The sequence below is a fragment of the Opisthocomus hoazin genome, chromosome W (assembly GCF_030867145.1).
Source record: "Opisthocomus hoazin isolate bOpiHoa1 chromosome W, bOpiHoa1.hap1, whole genome shotgun sequence".
Taxonomy (NCBI): domain Eukaryota; kingdom Metazoa; phylum Chordata; class Aves; order Opisthocomiformes; family Opisthocomidae; genus Opisthocomus; species Opisthocomus hoazin.
The window spans coordinates 44,951,204-44,966,307 of NC_134453.1; the positions used below are offsets into that span (position 1 = coordinate 44,951,204).

Sequence of the window (15,104 nt, forward strand, 5' to 3'; positions counted from 1 at the left end):
GTAAACATGTCCCTGGATTTTCTGTCATTGCTCGACCCCTTTACAATTTACTGCGAAAAAAGAAATCATGGGAGTGGACAAATCAACATTCTAATGCCCTGGAGACACTGGTAAAAGAATTGAGACTATTTCAGCAGCTAGGTCCTGTACATCCCTCTGATCCAATCCATTTGGAATGGGGATTTAGTGAACACGGTTCTCACTGTAATGTTTGGCAAAGAGGACCTGAAGGGCCTGAGCGTCCACTTGAGTTCAGTTCAAAGTCCTTTAATGATACTGAATCGCGATACTCAGATCTGGAAAAAGGACTATTGTCTTTGGTACGAGCTGTAAAGCGAGTGGAACAAATAAGAAAAAAACAGAGTGTAATCATTCGGGGACCTTTCCACCTCCTAGACACGATTTGTAAAGGGACGGTGCCGCCTGCTGGCATTGTCCCAAAGCCCACAGTCCGTAAGTGGTATGCCTATCTGGAAAGCATCCATGACATTATGCCTATTACAGAGGGCAGCACTAAAGTGTCTAAACTGCAAAAAGATATAGACAGTACTTCGCTGTTCCAAACTCCTCCAAGCAAACCATCTCCAATTCGGGAGGCACTTCCTCTAACAGAAAGCAGCAACCTCGAAGGGGTATGGTTCACTGATGTGTCATCCTACAGGTGAAATAATGAGTGGAATTATAATGCAGTGGCGCTGGAAGTAGCCACGGGAGAACGGGTCAGCGAAACAGGTAAAGGAAGTGCACAATTCGGGGAGCTTAGGGCAGTTTTATTAGCTGCACAACATGGTGCTGACTATATTTACACTGAATCATATGCTGTTTTAAATGGAGCTACCGAGTGGGTTAGTCACTGGGCAGCCAACGACTGGCAGGTAAATAGAGTCCCAGTCTGGCAAACTGACAGCTGGAAACAATTGCTAAAAATAGGAGAACAAAGGATACTGCACATTGGTTGGGTGAAAGGGCATGATCGATCAGCCTCTATTGCTGCCCAGTTCAATCAACAAGTTGATAGCCTCACACGGCTACACAAAATTGATATTGTAAGTGATGAATTAGAATGGGAACGTTTACTTGAATGGTTACATGTAAAACGAGGGCACACTGGCCGAGCTGATGTGTATCGGGAAGGCATAGCCCGGGGATGGCCTGTGTCAACAAAACTGTGTGAACAAGTGGTCACTGCCTGTTCACAGTGTCGCCTGCGACTTAACAAAGATCATCCAAGTAAGGCACCTCCCATGCACATCCGAAATAAAAAACCACTGTGGCACACCTGGAAAATTGGTTACATAGGTCCATTGAGACCCTCAGGGGGTAAAAAACATATATTAGTAGGGGTGGAAGTTGTTTCAGGAATTACCATGGCAACAGCTGTCCCAGCTGCAACTGGAGATAACACAGTTTACAGCCTGAAGGAATGGTTCAGCACACTCCCCCTTCCTGAGGAGATTCAAAGTGACAACGGATCACACTTTACAGCTACAGTGGTACAAGACTGGGCAAAAGAAGAAGCAATTCGGTGGGTATTCCATACTCCGTACTACCCCCAAGCAAATGGTATTGTTGAGAGAACAAACGGGTTAGTTAAGCGATTTGCTAAAACCCACGAAGCTGGGTGGCATCTGCGATTATCCAATGCCATCTATCAATTAAATAATAGATGGGCCGGAGACGGCTGTCCCAAAATGAAAGCATTCTCTGCTTCTGCCACAACTCTGGTGCCACAGGCACATGTAAAACCAGAACACCCTACTGGCTTTTACGCAGGCCAGCCAGTGCTGGTTAAAATGCCTCAGATTGGAACAGTGGCACTAGTATTAACAAAACCAAAAAATCTTTACGCTTGGGAAGCGAAAGATAGCTCTGGAAAACTGCATCGAATCAGTACTAGATGGATAGTACCTACCATTTAACCTATTATATGCCGGTTTCAATGACAACCGAGCATTTTCCTTTCTTTTCTGTTTACAGGTATTTTCCTAACACTGGGAAACTACGCCTAAAAACACGGACTGTCATGTGTCAAAACAGACTGCCATCAAGGACTGCTGATTTATACTTCTAGTCCTAGTCAGTGGAATCATCTGTGAACCAAAGTTTCCAGAAGGTCGAAACAATCTGACAAAAAGGACAATAGTGATTTAATTTTGATAGGAATACTGATTTCTAATTTTACTTGTATATTATGTGACCTTTTTTACCCTTTTGCTTTATTGTTTAGGTTACTGTTTTTATAATACACAATAGTTTTCTTTTCTTGTGGTTTTGATAGTTATAATTTACTACAGAATTGTCAATATGAATCTTCTATCATGCATTGGCAGTGGTAGACAAATATGTGTAAGTTTAACATGTGTTTACATATTAGGTGTAATAATTGTGCATGTGTTCCATAGAGATTATAATCAAAAAACAAAGAAGTCTTTGGGTATGACAGAGGAAAACACAGCCTTTAAGTTGTTACAAGGATTTCCTAGAATGATGAATTGGACTCAGGGAACCACTTGTCTTATGCTGCCAACAACCCCTGCAGAGGGACTCCCTTTTACGGTTATTCCCCTTGACTTAAAAGGAGCACTGCTGGATTTATGGGAAATGAAAGACAATACCATCTCCATACCATGGGGAAGTGGAATTACCTACAAACATTATACTTATCCTTCAAATCTTAACTATACCAACATATGGTCTAATTCTAACTGCACTCGAGAGCTTGACAAAAATTTCCTGAATTTAAACAACAAGATAAAATTGTCTATTGACTGTATGGAGGTACCTTGGCTTGACCAGCCTCCTCGATCATTCTGGGGTGTATCCATTACCTTTAAATACAGTATTCCAGTACAAGCTGAATGGTGTATCGAATTTCTCTCAAACTATGGATCTAAGTGTAGTCCACAATCTAATGATGTACCTTGTATGTGGACTACTGCTGATCATAGAACTCGTTTTACACAATGGGGAGAAAAACCTCCAATTACCACGCCGCTAGGGCCAGTCCAATTATGGAATTGTACTAACAAGATAACTTGTTCTAATATTGATGAGTACCCATGGGTATGGATGGTTGCAGACTTTTACCATGCTTTAAGAAGTGTATGTTTATGTCATAATTATAGTGCTCCAATCCCTAAGACAAGGTCAGAGTGTATGATAAAAGTGGATCCCAAACAGGTTAACACATGGGCATATCATATAGTTTCTAGCAACAATGCTGAGCCACAGGCCAAAAGATGCCAAGTTCCTTTCCAACATTATCTAAATGGACATAATAGCCTCGATGAACTCGAAAATAGTACGTGTAGCACTTTAATGCTGCCTGCACCACCTGAAACTGTATGGGTGTGTTCTAATGGACAAATATCAGACTACATTCAACCCTACTGGGATGGATTAGAATGTACTCTAGGTATTCCAAGCTTGTGTCCTACTATAGCTTTTAATTTCATTCAATCCTTAACAAAATCACGAGGACATAGAGCTAAAAGACAGTCACAAATGTAGAACTCCATGCAAGAAAATGGTAATCTTTTTGCCTGGCCAAGCTATTATACACCAGCAATGAGAATAAACTTGGGAATGAAAGCTTTTTGGGGTTATTGGACAGTAATAACCAATAATCGATTATATATAGAAAATTTGACATGGCAAGTAGAATCCCTAGCAAACTGGACAAAAACAGCAATTAATGCAGTTGACTTGCAGCTGCAAGCTACATCCAAAATGACGCTACAAAATAGGTTAGCCTTAGATATGATTTTGTTAAAAGAAAGTGGTGTTTGTGGATGGCTAAATGCCTCCTATCCTGATGAAACCTGTTGTGTTTCTATCCCAAATGTATCTGTGTCCTGGGTTTGGCCAGGACAGGGTTAATTTTCACCGGACTCCAGGAAGGGGCACAGACGGGGGTGGGGGCTGACCCCACCTGGCCAAACAGAGCCCGGTATTCCATACCATGTGCCGTCATGCTGGGTTCCGGTGGGGGGGGCGGCACGGCAGGAACTCTCACTCGCGGCTCGGGAGCGTTTGGCGCCGGTGCGGTCCGAGACAGCGGGTCTGTTTTTGTCGTGTTTTCTCCTTATCTGTATCGTTGTTGTTCCTGTTTCCCTCTGTTTGCTGTTCTGTTAAACTGCCCTTATCCCGACCCACCGGTTTCTGCCTCTTTCTTTCCATTCTCCTCCACACGCCGGCAGGGGGAGGGGCGGCCGCGTGGCGCTTTTGTTGCCGGCGGCAGCCGAAACCAAAACATTAAATTGGCGCCCAGACGTGGGGCACAGATAATGGCACGGCTGAGCAGCGGGTGTTAAAACTGTTTTCTTACATATTGTTGTATTTTGTTATACGCATTTTTCTGTGTTAAATAGTCGCCGGTAAAAATGTTTCTGTCTTTGATCAGATGGCTGTGGTTTTTGAATCCTTATTTGCAGTGTGTATTCAATGACGTCCTGTTCATCATCGCTGGGAAAAAGATCAGGATGATAATTTTGCTCTACTGTACGATATCGACTTATGACATGATAACATCAATGTGCATGAAATTAGGCTTGTATTTGCATGCGGCACTGCGGTCATTTCCAAACCTCGGATCCTATGTCTTAGAATTTGTTAATAATCAAACCCAGTCTGTGGGGAAAACCGGAGGGGATACCTTCCCCCACTTTCGCCCCCCCTCTCTCCTTCAGGCCAGTCCTAACGGCTTTTGATAATTTCGAGTACCTGTGGGATGCTCAGGGCAGCACTCTCCTTTTGTTATGCCTCCTGAATGGGTTTTGGGTTTTGTTTAGGGTTAAGCAAGTCGTTAAGAACATCCTGCAGAGACCTGCCCCGGGGCCGGATAGCTGTGAGTGGCTGGGTGTGTGGGACAGCATGGGTAGGTGTCTAGAGCAGTGGGCACCTGCGGTGTGTTTTAAACTCACCCCTGAGCAAATACAGAATCCGGACAATCTGGTAAAATATCTGCAAAAGGTGTGCTGCCACCCTGGGAACTCCAGAGAGACACAAATCACAGCAATGTGCTGGGGTCTGGCCCATGCCTACCGAGCCCTGTTCAACCTGATTCAGTGCCCTAAAGGGGAAAGGGGGGGAAAAGAAGCGGCAGGCACTGCGACTGGCGCTGCCCCCCCAGCCGGCCCTGCAGCCCCTCCAGCCAAGCAGGCAGTCACAGCCCCACAGACCGGCACCGCCGCTGCCACAGCTGCAGGGTCTGCCTCGGTTTCCCTGGCAGCACAGCAGCTGCTCCAGCCCCAGTTCCAGCTGCAGGCATCGCGGCTGAGCCCAATGACCAACCTGTGCCAGTAGCAGTCGCCCCTGTAAAACTAAAGAAAGACGCAAAGAGAGCAGATCGCTCCGGGAGGGATGACGATGAGCCAGGGTCATCGCGGGAGGGAGAGACAGAGATCATGACCCGGTCCCTGTCCCTGGGCGAGCTGCGAGACATGCGGAAAGATTTCAGCCGCCACCCAGGCGAGCACATTGTCACCTGGCTGCTGCGGTGCTGGGATAACGGGGCCAGCAGCTTGGAATTAGAGGGCAAGGAAGCCAAGCAGCTGGGATCCCTGGCCAGGGACGGGGGCATTGAAAAGGCCATTGGGAAAAAGGAACAAGTCCTCAGCCTCTGGAGGAGACTTCTCTCAGGGGTGAGGGAGAGATACCCCTTCAGTGAGGATTTTGTATGTTATCCTGGCAAGTGGACCAATATGGAAAAGGGTATTCAGTACTTGAGGGAATTAGCTGTGCGGGAGCTGGTTTATAATGAACCAGATGATGACCAGTTACCCACAGACCCAGATGAAGCCCAGTGCACAGCATCTATGTGGAGGAAGTTTGTGCGGAGCGCACCCTCCTCATATGCCAACTCACTGGCAGTTGTAAACTGGAAGGGTAAGGAGGCACCAACAGTGGATGAGGTGGCTGTCAGACTCCGGCAATATGAGGAAAGTCTCTCTTCCTTCCATGTCTCAACTGTAAATAAATTGTCCCAGAAGGTCCAGCAACTCGAAGAGAGCATGTCCTACTCCCCACCTGTACGGGCCAGTGTCTCAGCTATTAGGGGCAAGCGTTTCTCTGCTCAGGAGAGGGAATACAGAGGCTATACACCACGGGGCACCCTGCGGTTTTACCTGCGTGACCACGGAGAGGACATGAGGAAGTGGGATGGAAACCTAACCTCAACCCTAGAGGCACGAGTATGTGAGTTGCAAGGTAAAACAATCACAAAAGGGGATTCTGTTAGGAAAAATGCCGCTCCAGTTTCCAGCAGTCAGCTCTCCAGACCAGGTAGGCAGTTTGATCTTGATTCCGATCCTCTGGAGGGGACCTCCAAGTCATTTTTACAGTAGGTGAGCAGCAAATTCTCTGACCAGGATTAGAGGGGCCCTGCCTCCAGCCAGGTGGAGGAAAGGGACAACCGTGTCTATTGGACGGTGTGGATTCGGTGGCCTGGCACGTCAGATCCACAAGAGTATAAAGCTCTAGTGGACACTGGTGCACAGTGTACTTTAATGCCATCAGATTTCAAAGGGTCAGAGTCCATTTGCATTTTGGGAGTGACAGGGGGGTCCCAAGAGCTGAGTGTATTGGAGGCTGAAGTGAGCCTCACTGGGAAGGAGTGGCACAAGCACCCCATTGTAACTGGCCCCGAGGCCCCGTGCATCCTTGGTATAGACTAACTTAGGAGAGGGTATTTCAAGGACCCAAGGGGGTATTGGTGGGCTTTTGGCATAGCTGCTTTGGAGACGGAAGAAATTAAACAGCTGTCCATTTTGCCTGGTCTCTCAGAGGATCCTTCCGTTGTGGGGTTGCTGAGGGTTGAAGAACAACAGGTGCCAATCGCCACCACCATGGTGCACTGGCAACAGTATCGTACCAACCGAGACTCCCTTCTTCCCATTCATCAGCTGATCCGCCAGCTGGAGAGTCAAGGAGTGATCAGCAAAACTCACTCACCCTTTAATAGTCCCATAGGGCCAGTGAGAAAATCTACTGGAGAGTGGAGACTGACAATAGACTACCATGGCCTGAATGAAGTCACACCACCACTGAGTGCTGCCGTGCCAGACATGCTAGAACTTCAATATCAGCTGGAGTCAAAGGCAGCCAAGTGGTATGCGACAATTGACATCACTAATGCATTCTTCTCCATCCCTTTGGCAGCAGAGTGCAGGCCACAGTTTCCTTTCACCTGGAGGGGCATCCAGTACACCTGGAATCGACTGCCCCAGGGGTGGAAACACAGTCCCACCATTTGCCATGGACTAATCCAGACTGCACTGGAAAAAGGTGAAGCTCCAGAACATCTGCAGTACATCGACGACATCATTGTATGGGGCGACACAGCAGAGGAGGTTTTTGAGAAAGGGGAGAAAATAGTTCAGATCCTTCTGAAAGCCGGTTTCGCCATTAAGCGAAGTAAAGTCAAGGGACCTGCGCAAGAGATCCAGTTTTTGGGAATAAAATGGCAGGATGGGCGCCGTCAAATCCCAATGGATGTCATCAACAAAGCAGCAGCTATGTCTCCACCAACCAGCAAAAAGGAAGCACAGGCCTTCCTGGGTGTTGTGGGTTTTTGGAGGATGCACATCCCAAATTACAGCCAGATTGTAAGTCCTCTGTACCGTGTGACTCAGAAGAAGAATGATTTAGAATGGGGCCCTGAGCAACGACAGGCATTTGAACAAATTAAACGGGAGATAGTTCATGCCATAACCCTTGGTCCAGTCCGGTCAGGGCAAGATGTTAAAAACGTGCTCTACACCGCAGCCGGGGAGAATGGCCCAACCTGGAGTCTCTGGCAGAAAGCACCAGGGGAGACTCGAGGTCGACCCCTGGGGTTTTGGAGCCAGGGATACAAAGGATCCAAGGCCCGCTATACTCTCACTGAAAAAGAGATTCTGGCAGAATATGAAGGCATTTGAGCTGCTTCAGAAGTGGTCGGCACTGAAGCACAGCTCCTCCTAGCACCACGATTGCCGGTCCTGGGCTGGATGTTCAAAGAGAGGGTCCCCTCTACGCATCATGCCACCGATGCTATGTGGAGTAAGTGGGTCACGCTGATCACCCAACGCACCCGAATGGGAAACCCCAGTCGCCCAGGAATTCTGGAGGTAATCATGGACTGGCCAGAAGGCAAAGATTTTGGAGCATCGCCAGAGGAGGAGGTGACACGTGCTGAAGAGGCCCCACTGTATAACCAGCTGCCAGAAGATAAGAAACAGTATGCCCTGTTCACGGATGGGTCCTGTCGCATTGTGGGGAAGCATCGGAGGTGAAGGCTGCTGTAAGGAGCCCTACACGGCAAGTCGCGTAAACGGCCGAGGGAGAAGGTGAGTCCAGCCAGTTTGCAGAGGTGAAAGCCATCCAGCTGGCTTTAGACATTGCCAGTCGAGAGAAGTGGCAAGTGCTCTATCTTTACACCGACTCCTGGATGGTGGCCAATGCCTTGTGGAGGTGGCTGCAGCAATGGAAGAAGAACAACTGGCAGCACAGAGGCAAACCTATCTGGGCTGCCCCATTGTGGCAAGATATTGCTGCCCGGCTAGAGCAGTTGGCTGTAAAAGTCCGTCACGTGGATGCCCACGTCCCTAAGAGTCGGGCCACTGAAGAACATCAAAACAACCACCAGGTGGATCAGGCTGCTAAGATTGAAGTGGCACAGGTGGATCTGGACTGGCAACATAAGGGTGAACTGTTTATAGCTCGGTGGGCCCATGACACCTCGGGCCACCAAGGAAGAGACGCGACATACAGATGGGCTTGTGACCGAGGGGTGGACTTGACCATGGATACCATCGCATAGGTTATCCATGAATGTGAGACATGTGCTGCAATCAAGCAAGCCAAGCGGGTAAAGCCTCAGTGGTATGGAGGACGATGGCTAAAATATAAATATGGGGAGGCTTGGCAGATTGACTACATCACACTGCCACAAACCCACGAAGGCAAGCGCTATGTACTCACAATGGTGGAGGCCACCACCGGATGGCTGGAAACCTACCCTGTGCCCCATGCCACTGCCCGAAATACCATCCTGGGCCTGGAAAAACAAGTCCTGTGGCGACATGGCACTCCCAAAAGAATCGAGTTGGACAACGGGACTCACTTTCGCAACAGCCTCATAGACACCTGGGCCAAAGAATACGGTATCAAGTGGGTGTATCACATCCCCTACCATGCACCAGCCTCTGGAAAGATCGAACGTTACAATGGGCTGCTAAAAACCACTTTGAGGGCAATGAGAGGTGGGACTTTCAAAAATTGGGATACCCATTTAGCAAAGGCCACCTGATTCGTTAACACCAGAGGATCCACCAACCGGGCTGGTCCTGCCCAGTCAAAAACTCAGCGCCCCGTAGAAGGGGATAAAGTCCCTGTAGTGCACATGCGGAACATGTTAGGGAAGACGGTTTGGGTTAGTCCTGCCTCGGGCAAAGGCAAGCCCTTCCGCGGGATTGCCTTTGCTCAAGGACCTGGGTGCACCTGGTGGGTAATGCGAAAGGATGGGGAAGTCCGATGTGTACCTCATGGGGATTTGATTTTGGGCGAGAATAGTCCATAAATCAATTGTATAAAGTTAATTGTTGAATAACCCTGTCACTGTCTGTTGTCACTGTTATAATTGTTATGTGTTGTACCAGTAGTAGCATAGTAAGAATCGTCCAGATTAAAGAAGGATGGACTTTTTTCGATGAAAACCTAGCAGAGCACAGCGATGATGGAACTGGACCTGGTTTTCAACAACTGGCATCCAGCAACTTCATCAAGATCAACATCTCCTGCAGACTGTGGGCACGGGCCGCACCAGATAGATCAGCCGTGAGCTCCGGATGCAGCAAGTGACCGCCCATCACCACACATCACCTCTCCTGCCACTGAAGACCATTACGACAGGTGGAGCCCAAAGTCATGGATTAAATGAACTCAACGGACACTTTAGAGTGATAATCCATAGACTAAGGGAATGATATCTGGAGACAGGAGAAGTGGTGGTGATCAACTGGACAATGGGGGACCTGGGCATGACGTAGATGGTATGGAATAAGGGGTGGATAATGTCCTGGGTTTGGCCAGGACAGGGTTAATTTTCACCGGACTCCAGGAAGGGGCACAGACGGGGGTGGGGGCTGACCCCACCTGGCCAAACAGAGCCCGGTATTCCATACCATGTGCTGTCATGCTGGGTTCCGGTGGGGGGGGAACTCTCACTCGCGGCTCGGGAGCGTGCGGTGCCGGTGCGGTCTGATAGAGCGGGTCTGTTTTTGTCGTGTTTTCTCCTTATTTGTATCGTTGTTGTTCCTGTTTCCCTCTGTTTGCTGTTCTGTTAAACTGCTCTTATCCCGACCCACCGGTTTCTGCCTCTTTCTTTCCATTCTCCTCCACACGCCGGCAGGGGGAGGGGCGGCCGCGTGGCGCTTTTGTTGCCGGCGGCAGCCGAAACCAAAACAATCTGTCACTTTACATCAAGCCATGGATGAAATGCGTAAGATTGCTGAACAGTCTCGAGAACTCCGTGAAAATATGAAGCAGAAGCCCTGGGAATGGACGGGGTGGATCTCGAAAGTTTTTAATGGACTTGGACTAAACATTAGTGGATGGATACAAAGTTTGATTCAATATGTACTGATGTTTATTGTACTCCTTATTGTTATTTGTGTGGGTTTATCATGTGTACAATCTTCACTAGTCAAAACTTTTAATACGCATATTAGAATGCTTAAAGTTCATAACCCTGATTATGTTCCTTTAATTCCTTCTCTTACTAGGGAGGAAGATGAGCCCCTCAACCCGTCTGAACCTAAATTCATCTAATATTCCTTTTTGACAAGATGTGACTAAAGTCACGGGGTGGATAATGTAATCGATGGCCTTGCTGGACTTGTCGAATGCAAGACGAAAGACAAACGGACTGAGGCGTCAAGAGCCAAAGAGCTAACAAAGGAAGTAAATAACTGGTGCTTATCTTATCAGACAAAAGTAAAGGGGGAATAGCCCATCACTGTAAACCAAGTGATCTGTGGGACTCAGAGGAGGCTGCGCAGCCAGAGATTGCTTCAGAGATTGCTTTGGATAAAGCACAGATGGCCCCCAGAATCACATACCAAGATGCCCGCTCCGAAGGCGTGTCACACTGCTGAGTCCCGCTTCTGACACATGACATTCCACGCCAAGAGCCAATCGATACACAATAATTGACTTAGTCCCACCTCGCAAAAAGATTTCCAAACATATAAAAGTTGGCACTTGAAAACTCTCTTTGGGAGGAGGAGCCAAGCGAGAACTTCACCTGACGGACGGGTCGACGGGCCTGAACCTCTCTTCCCCCCCCAAGAAGGGATGCCTTTTTGGTAAGAGTCGCGCCTCTGACTTTGTCAGACGTATCCCCGGGAACACATTGTTAACTAAAGCGCTAAACTATTACTTTGAGCTCAACTTTTGTAGACAGTGAATTTATCAACGGCAATTCCGAATCTGTGATAACTGTCGCTTGAATAAATTACCTATTGTTTCAACTTTGCGAAACTCTTTCAGTGAAAGTCCTTGGAAGGGCTCTGGCAGGCAAGTTGAATATCAGACTCCCCTTACCCCCCCCCCCCTTTAACGCGACATGCTGTTGCTGAGTTATTTTTTTGACAGAGCAGTTGAAAATACTGAATTATTTATGCAGTTGCAGAAACGTGCTTTTGCTGTCACAACAGTAGGAGTGCTATTGGTGCAGAAATGATCAGCCAGAGACGGGGAGGGAGGACAGGTGCTGACTGAGCTACTAACTGAAGTTGCCAGATGTCTAACTGCAGCCTAAATTTGAGGCCATGGTTTGTAAAAGAACTGGATCTTAGTTTAAGGAACTATGGGATGTTTCTTGTAAGTTAGTTTGAAAGCCTCCTAGCTTAAAGGAACAAAGAAGAAACCTCAAAGCTGGTGTGAGGAGCTACAGAGGAAGAGGGTTTTATTTTTTCCTTTTTCATATATTTCTAAATGGAGAAATTGATTTTTTAGACTGTGGTCACATATTTGGCAGCAGTGCACATAGAACAAAATATATGTAAATGGTTAGTTTTGGCTCAATCAGTTCTCTAATCTGGTTCATGGTGTGGCCACACAAACAGCTGTCCTGGAACAGAGGGAACTCTGTAAAGACAGGGAAGGAGCTGTGAAGTTGACACTGCCACTAAAGAAATATCTGTAAAACAATACCTTTGAGGTATGTATTTTAACATAATAAACTCATTTTTAATTACCATAGTACTTGCACAGTTCTTTTTAGGGAGCCATTCTTTCCCAAGAAACTGGGGATCCTAAAATAGCAATCTAGTTCACACTCACAGTACAAAACATCCCAACGCAAAATGTAATGGCCCCTGTGACTTATTAAAATTATCTTTCATTAGGATATAATGGCAGCTTTGAAATTAGGAAACACAAGGAACTAGTGAAGGAGAGGAATCCCCCATTTGTGTTAACCAGGGCCTCTGTGGCATGAAGCAAGGCAGTGAGGAGAGAGCCTGAAACTCAGGAAACCCCTTGAAATTGTGACAAACACATTAAAAAAGTATTTATGTACCACTTCATATTTTTAGATCTGTGGCCAGATTAAATACCAAAGAAGTTGCCTATATTTTTTAAGACAAAAAACTGACATTTTTCATTCATTTTATAAAGATGGTGCTGATCTAAATGCTTTTCCAGATCACTTTCCTCTGCTTATAAATTAGAGGAATAACAAACTTAATTGTGGTAGCTAAGAATATCTTCTTTATTTTGTTTTTCAGCTACCCATGGAATCAGAAACACAATATGAATGTGTGTATTAAGTATAACGACATTAATATTGGTGTAGATTTACATCAGATATTGGTGTAGACACAAAACTGGGAGGAGTGGTGGATACACCGGAAGGCTGTGCTGCCATTCAGAGAGACCTGGACAGGCTGGAGAGCTGGGCGCAGAGGAACCTGATGAAGTTCAACAAGGGCAAGGGCAGGGTCCTGCACCTGGGGAGGAACAACCCCATGCACCAGTACAGGCCAGGGGCTGACCTGCTGGAGAGCAGCTCTGCGGAGAGGGACCTGGGAGTCCTGGTGGACAACAAGTTGACCATGAGCCAGCAGTGAGCCCTGGCTGCCAAGAAGGCCAATGGGATCCTGGGGTGCATTAAGAGGAGTGTGGCCATCAGGTCGACGGAGGTTCTCCTCCCCCTCTACACTGCCCTAGTGATGCCCCATCTGGAGTACTGTGTCCAGTTCTGGGCTCCCCAGTTCAGGAAAGATGAAGAGCTACTGGAGAGAGTCCAGCGGAGAGCTACAAGGATGGTGAGGGGACTGAAACATCTCAAGCTGAGGAGAGGCTGAGGGAGCTGGGCTTGTTCAGCCTGAAGAAGAGAAGGCTGAGAGGGGACCTTATAAATGCCTACAAATATCTCAAGGGTGGGTGTCAGGAGGATGGGGCCAGACTCTTTTCAGTGGTGCCCAGCGACAGGACAAGGGGCAATGGGCACAAACTGAGGCACAGGAAGTTCCGTCTGAACATGAGGAAGAACTTCCTTCTGAGGGTGATGGAGCACTGGAACAGGCTGCCCAGAGAGGTTGTGGAGTCTCCTTCTCTGGAGATATTCAAGACCTGCCTGGACGAGGTCCTGTGCAGCCTGCTCTAGGTGACCCTGCTTCGGCAGGGGGTTGGACTAGATGACCCATAGAGGTCCCTTCCAACCCCTAACATTCTGTGATTCTGTGATTTCAATGTTACAAAATGCTCTTTTGACAATATGGTTCTTAGCAGAAAACGACCATAATAGGATGCATTGTATGCCTCTCCCGCCACCTCTGTTTCAAATGTTAATATAGGATATATGAGCAACCTTACCCACAGTATATTTTGACATAGGGGAGTGGCCAGGGGGAGCGTGATGCTGAAAGAATAATAAGCACTCTATTATTGGAGTAGTGGTGTTATTACTCCTGCAGAATGCAGGGAGATTAATAATCTTCTGAATTACAGGAGGGTGGGGGCAGGCAGAAAGAAAAGTAGGCATCCAACAGTAAAAGGTACCATTATTATCAATAATAACTCACGCTTGCAGGCGTCATATGCAAATCAGAGTACAGAGACTTTCAGAAATGCATGTTGTCTTGAGTTCAATGAAGCCAGATTTGTACGCATCATTATTGAAAAAACAGAAAGCAAATTTAACATTCTTTAAAGAAAGGAATGATAATCTGGGAATTTGAATTTAATTCTGTACTTTACCACAAGCTTCCTGAATGATCTCAGTTAAGCACCTAGTTTTTCTGCACCTCGTTTTCCCAATCTATAAACCTGGGATGGCATTAAGTCCCTACGACACAGCAACACAGAAATACTGTGGAATACATACATTAAATTGTCTTAATATAAGGAGACAGTATTGTTAGCATTTAAGTAATCATGGCTGTTGATGAATAATCATTCCAAGAATAAAATGGTGTTTTAAAACTGTACAATTCCCCAAGATCAGAGTCTTCCCCAGGTGGAAGACACTACCTCAGAGTGGGACAGTATATCATTTGAGTGTTCCTCATTCACTTCAGCTCGTCTGACATTAGAACTATATGAAGTTGACCTGATTTTGCACTGAGTGGACAAGGAGGAATCACATGATGTATTCCATTAGCTCCACTCAGGAAATACATCCTAACCAACTGCTGCAACTGTCTGACCACAGCATAATACTAACAGCTACCATTCACCCTGCTGTTTCTACTTTGTGTATGGTTTGGCCAAACCAGAAAATGTACCTTCAAATCACATCATAAATTCTAACTTAGTAGCAGTCTGCTATTTAAACCATGCTCTTACCAATGTAGTTCTTTGACATTGCCACTTCTCTTATTTCAATGTGCACAGAACCTCTTGGAATTCGAATCACTTCCATATAGCCTATAAGATAAAGATAAATTTTATTTCTTGTTGTCTATCTTAAACAATATTAGTCATAAAACTAAGCATTAATAAATTGCTTACTACCAGAAATTAGTAAGAGATATGGGATTCAAATGTACTTCAACATTTTCTTTCATGTGATATAATGGAAAACTCTTTAAACTTCAGACACAAATTTGAAAGCGATA

The 15,104-nt window shown here is 46.6% G+C and overlaps 1 protein-coding gene across 3 annotated transcripts in view; it reads right to left on the bottom strand.

Moving 5' to 3' along the window:
• Positions 1 to 15,104, bottom strand: part of LOC142365654 (A disintegrin and metalloproteinase with thrombospondin motifs 6-like) — a 213,027-nt gene that overhangs the window by 69,281 nt on the left and 128,642 nt on the right. For all 3 annotated transcript variants that reach the window (XM_075446664.1, XM_075446665.1, XM_075446666.1), the window contains exon 17: positions 14,833 to 14,913. In XM_075446664.1, coding sequence (XP_075302779.1) covers positions 14,833 to 14,913 — 81 coding nt within the window. The remainder of the gene's footprint in view (positions 1 to 14,832; positions 14,914 to 15,104) is intronic.